General features: G+C 41.7%; 1 protein-coding gene across 1 annotated transcript; it reads left to right on the top strand.

The window, feature by feature from the left end:
- Positions 1-3,349: 3,349 nt before the first annotated feature.
- LOC139572509 (profilin-3-like) lies at positions 3,350-4,076 on the top strand. Its single transcript, XM_071395235.1, has one exon. The coding sequence runs from the start codon at positions 3,550-3,552 to the stop codon at positions 3,967-3,969; it is 420 nt and encodes a 139-aa protein (XP_071251336.1). The 5' UTR covers positions 3,350-3,549; the 3' UTR covers positions 3,970-4,076.
- Positions 4,077-6,133: the final 2,057 nt, after the last annotated feature.

Below are 6,133 nucleotides of genomic sequence, written 5' to 3'. Positions count from 1 at the left end.
TTGGGTTACAATAGAGACCCCTTAGAGGCAAGTCACTGAAGGTCAAACATACACTGAGTATGTGTGTGTGTGTGTGTGTGTGTGTGTGTGTGTGTGTGTGTGTGTGTGTGTGTGTGTGTGTGTGTGTGTGTGTGTGTGTGTGTGTGTGTGTGTGTGTGTGTGTGTGTGTGTGTGTGTGTGTGTGTGTGTGTGTGTGTGTGTGTGCTTCAGTGGAAACGGTTTCATAATACATGGAAAGGGAACGCACAGAACAGACAAGTCAATATACATAAGCAGTACTTTTGTTCTGCACTATATTATTCATGAAATGGTGACATAAAGAACACACAACCCATGACAGACAGATTTCCAGAAAAGGGCAATACAATGGGTATGGTATTTATAGTATTTTATTTAATCACGTTAGGGAGTACTGTGCGCATGCACTCAAAAGTTATGTACAGTAGTGTAACATCCTACTGTTCCTCCTTTACACACCCAAACAGGTCTATGCCTTCCATACTTCCTGAACCCTGTTGTATGCTGGGTAGCATAACACGAGAAATTAATATAGAAGCATGAAAACATCATACAAAGTCTGAAAATAATAGAAAGCATCATAGTCCAGAGAGGACTTGTTGCCTTCCTCTCCTGTCTGCATGCCTCTTTAGTTCTCTCATGTGCTTCAGACCACGTTCCCAACAGACTGGCAGTCGGATGGAGCTGCCGCGGAAGGTGGCGTCCCTGCGATCCAGACTGCAGCCGTGTGCGGGCCGGGAGTCCTTCGGGGACGGCTCCAGGCCGCAGCGGAAGCAGAAATTGTAGAGAAGAAGGCTACCAGGAGCAGGAAGCGGGCCACGCAGAAGATGATGACGATCAGGATGTGCTCCTCCTCCAACCAGAGGCCGGGGTCAAGACGGGGTTAGAGGTCATGGCAGGTGGCAGAGGATCGCTGGAAGTGAGGTAGGGGACTGCTGTCATGGCTGATTGGTCGGTTTGTTGCACTGAAAAAATAGAAAGACAAAAAAAACATGATTTTGTAATGAATCCATGAACAGTAGTGCACTTAACCAGAGACCAGGCGTTTGGAGGGTGTTTGAATGTTAACCCAATATAAGCATTATGATACAAAGAAAGTATTTTAAAACAGAATAGAAGTACTCTGAAACACCCAAAGTGGTGCTTCAATCTCAATTATGTTTTTTTTGAGAGAGTCTCGTGAGAATACCTTTTGGGGTTTCAGTGCATGTAAAAGGCAACATCAAAACACAAAAAACATTCTCACAATCAAATGGTTAAGAAATGCAAATGATTTATAGCCTAAATATTGATTGATGGTAAGGGCCTATGGAGAATATTATTTTGGAGTGGAATTACACCTTGATTTTTTCAATGCTTTATTAAGACAGATTAGAAACAGGAGGAGACAGAGAAGAAGTGAAAGTGGGACAGGCGGAAGCAGGAATTGCACCCCTGACTTCTGTGGCAGTAAGATGGTACATTTAATTGGAATTTAATTGTAATTTTACACACTCAACCACACAGCCACATTCTAAAATAATTATTCTGAGGTGAATTGAAATTGACCCAAAAAATAAACAACCAAAATATACTTAATAAAAATGAATGCAAGACGTTTCAATGATTTGCTCATTTCATTTTACCCAAACAATTCAGATGAAATCTGACTAAATGTGTTGCTCAAAATGTAAGTATCTTTAATAAGGAGAACCAAAGATTGAGAAAATGTTGTGCTTGTACTCATTGGAAGTCTGGTTTTAAGCTTCTTGCACTTCCTATTTTGCCACGTGGCTCTGTTTTTAGAGGATTGTGGGTAATTCACATTTTTAGACTTTTACACAATGTTGTTTAAAAAAAGAAAAGTATACTTTTATTGTATATTAGTATTAAGCAGCTTCCCACTGGGCACACACTGGTCGAATCAACCATTTTTCTATGTAATTTGTCAATGTATTGTGGCATGGAATCTACATGGAAAATAAACTATTTTTGAGTTGGTGAATTTAAGTTGTAATCTCATTGATCAACGTCTCAACCAAATATGACCCAATTATCCACGTTGAAATGACGTTGTGTGCCCAGTGAGTTATTATGAGGTGTAATGGATCATGTTGAATGGATATCAAAACAGTCAGGCAGAATTACGTTCAATGATGAGATGACCCATTCCCACATATCCAGCTTTTAATGGTAGAGAGGCAAATACAGTATCCTACAGTGCTGGCTATAACATCTCTGATGGTGGATTGAGCACTGTACTCAACAATGCCTGCCAAAACGGGTTAAACTGGCAAATGATCAGATACATAAATCAGTGTTAAATATGAAAATAATCCTGAAGAAGTGATCTAATTCTGCACTGGACAGGATTTAAAACACCATAACAGTGTTTAGAAGCTTTATAAAGAGGAAACAACGCCAAAAGGGAAGGTATCTAATTCTGCCGTTAACACTATAATGTTTTCAACCTTTCCGGTAGTGCTCCCAGTCCCTGAGTGCTCCCAGTCCCTGGCAAGGTGTTGCACAACACTTGATTAAGTGGTGTTACAACACACCATGTAATGTTTCAAAACATCTCATCATGATGTGTTTCAATACTCCAGCAAAGTTAAAGTTTTGTCTGCTTCGTGTTGGTGGCAGCTCAGTTGGGAGAGTGTTTGTTATTCTACGCGCATCTGTGGCTTCAAACATCTTAACAGTTCGACAGTCTTGGCTTCAGCCTGTTGAGAAAGAAGGAGATGGATGAAGTGAAGGGGTCAACAGGGAAGGTTATCAGGACAACCATTCCTCGCTAAGAGGCTTGACATCATCCACCCTTCGAACACATATTGGGGGAAATAATCATGCCGAGTCACCAACAGTAGGCCGAAACGTTCAAGTCAAAACCTGTCTCTCTTCTGTACACAACACAATCCCCTCGATTTGGAGAAGGCAGACTGGAAATATAGTTCTACCCATTTCCCTTCAAATTAAGTAAAACCCACGTTCACATAGTAGAATGGACTGTTCAATAAATGATTGTGGGATGAGGCTTAGTCTAGAGGACTGTGTGGGGTAGGGAACAGGTGGTGAGGTATTTTTGCATCTCCTACGGAGTCATCACCATGAAGGCTTGCCTGGCTTCACACATGATTTAAGAGGCTAATCTTGTGATGGTTCGGCTTCTGATTATGTGTCACAACCAAAGTCTCTCCCTGCATATCAATGTTTCAAACCACAGAAGCATGACTTTATTTTCATCCTCACCAATACTGCCACCTGTTGGCCACACAGGTTGGCTTCAGCACCATGTGGCCAAGGATGATGTTGCAAATATAGATATTAGTCAGCCACAGCATCCTTCATTAGCTGTAGGCTTTGATCTGCATACAGGTTGCTATGGAAATTCCTTTATCAAAAGATTCTATTGCTATGGTAACGCAGAATTAGACATTTTGCAAGCAATCAAGCTTCGCTTTGTACTGTCAACACGACAAAACCAGATACAGCTGAACAGTCAAAACAACTGCCAACAAACAACCCATCTGTCAGCTGCTTGATTGAACAAAGATGGCAGAGTGGAGGGACTATATCAAAGCCACTCTGAAGGAGAAGTTTGTGGAGGACGTAGCCATCGTTGGCCTGTACGACAACAAGGCCGTGTGGGCCTCCAAGCCTGGAGGTGTCCTGGCTGCCATCTGCCCACTGGAAGTGGAGGCTCTGGTGGGCAAAGACAGAGGAAGTCTCCTGCAGGAGGGGGTCAGCGTTGGAGGTCGGAAGATGGCAGTGATACGAGACCATATGACAGGTCCTGAGACAGAGATCCTATTCATTGACATCCGGACCAAAGGCAGCGAGAGCTTGGCTCTCACGGTTGCCCTGACGACCAAGGCTCTGGTGTTTGTGATGGGAAAACGAGGGGTGCATGGCGGGATAGTCAACAAGAAGGTGTGTGACATGGCCAAGTACCTCCGCGAGAGGGGTGTGTGACAATCTCCATCCATATACTGGACCACTATATCAGGAGGCAGTGGATGGGCTTTCCTGCCTTCAAAATATCTTTCTTTAAAGGTCCGATGCAGACGTTTTATCTCAATATCAAATAAATTCAGGGTAACAATTGAATAGCGTACTTTGATTGATTTCAATAAAGATGTTCAAAAATAATCAAAAATAGCTTCTTAGCAAAGAGCAATTCCTCAAGCAAGAATTTTGCTAGGACTGTCTGGGAGTGGTCTGAGTGGTGAGGGGAAATGGAAAACTAGCTGTTATTGGCAGAGAGGTTTGGAACTCTCTTTCTTGTTTCTCTATTAACTAATTTAATGCCTGGCAATGTCACCAGGCAGACCTAAACTACATCCCACCAAAACAGGCTGAAATTTCAGGTGGTATTTTCATGCAGCTGTTACATTAAAATGGCATTATGATAATTTTATCAATTTCACAGTATTATTCCAACCTCATAGTGTGGAAATACAGTTGAAGTCAGAAGTTTACATACACTTAGGTTGGAGTCATTAAAACTCGTTTTTCAACCACTCCACACATTTCTTGTTAACAAACTATAGTTTTGGCAAGTCGGTTAGGACATCTACTTTGTGCATGACACAAGTAATTTTTCCAAACAATTGTTTACAGATTATTTCACTTGTAATTCACTGTATCACAATGCCAGTGGGTCAGAAGTTTACATACACTAAGTTGACTGTGCCTTTAAACAGCTTAGAAAATTCCAGAAAATTATGTCATGGCTTTAGAAGCTTCTGATAGGCTAATTGACATCATTTGAGTCAATTGGAGGTGTACCTGTGGATGTATTTCAAGGCCTACATTCAAACTTAGTGCCTCTTTGCTTGACATCATGGGAAAATCAAAAGAAATCAGCCAAGACCTCAGAAAAAATATTGTAGACAAGTCTGGTTCACCCTTGGGAGCAATTTCCAAGTGCCTGAAGGTACCACGTTCATCTGTACAAACAATAGTACGCAAGTATAAACACCATGGGACCACGCAGCCATCATACCGCTCAGGAAGGAGACGTGTTCTGTCTCCTAGAGGTGATTGTACTTTGGTGCGAAAAGGGCAAATCAATTCCAGAACAACAGCAAAGGACCCTGTGAAGATGCTGGAGGAAACAGGTACAAAAGTATCTGTATCCACAGTAAAACGAGTCCTATATTGACATAACCTGAAAGGCCGCTCAGCAAGAAAGAAGCCACTGCTCCAAAATCGCCATAAAAAAAGCCAGACTATAGTTTGCAACTGCACTTGGGGACAAAGATCGTACTTTTTGGAGAAATGTCCTCTGGTCTGATGAAACAAAAATAGAATTGTTTGGCCATAATGACCATCGTTATGTTTGGATGGCAAAGGGGGAGGCTTGCAAGCCGAAGAACACCATCCCAACCGTGAAGCACGGGGGTGGCAGCATCATGTTGTGGGGGTGCTTTGCTGCAGGAGGGACTGGTGCACTTCACAAAATAGATGGCTTCATGAGGAAAGAAAATTATGTTGATGTATTGAAGCAACATCTCAAGACATCAGTCAGGAAGTTGAATCTTGGTCGTAAATGGGTCTTCCAAATGGACAATGACCCCAAGCATACTTCCAAAGTTGTGGCAAAATGGCTTAAGGACAACAAACTAACGGTATTGGAGTGGCCATCACAAAGCCCTGACCTCAATTCCTATAGAAAATTTGTGGGCAGAACTGAAAAAGAGTGTGTGAGCAAGGAGGCCTACAAACCTGACACAGTTACACCATCTCTGTCAGGAGGAATGGGCCAAAATTGACCCAACTTATTGTGGGAAGCTTGTGGAAGGCCACCGGAAACGTTTGACCCAAGTGAAACAATTTAAAGGCAATGCTACCAAATACTAATTGAGTGTATGTAAACTTCTGACCCTCTGGGAATGTGATTTAAGAAATAAAAGCTGAAATAAATCATTCTCTCAACTATTATTCTGACATTTCACATTCTTAAAATAAAGTGTTGATCTTAACTTACCTAAAACAGAAATGTTTTACTTGGATTAAATGTCAGAAATTGTGAAAAACTGAGTTTAAATGTATTTGGCTAAGATGTATGTAAACTTCCGACTTCAACTGTATATATTAGACATAGTCAAATCATGTTTTTGACTACACTGGGCCT

This window comes from Salvelinus alpinus, chromosome 4 (assembly GCF_045679555.1).
Source record: "Salvelinus alpinus chromosome 4, SLU_Salpinus.1, whole genome shotgun sequence".
NCBI classification, from domain to species: Eukaryota; Metazoa; Chordata; class Actinopteri; order Salmoniformes; family Salmonidae; genus Salvelinus; species Salvelinus alpinus.
Note: the sequence above shows the minus strand (reverse complement) of the source record. Positions and strands in the feature narration are given on the sequence as shown.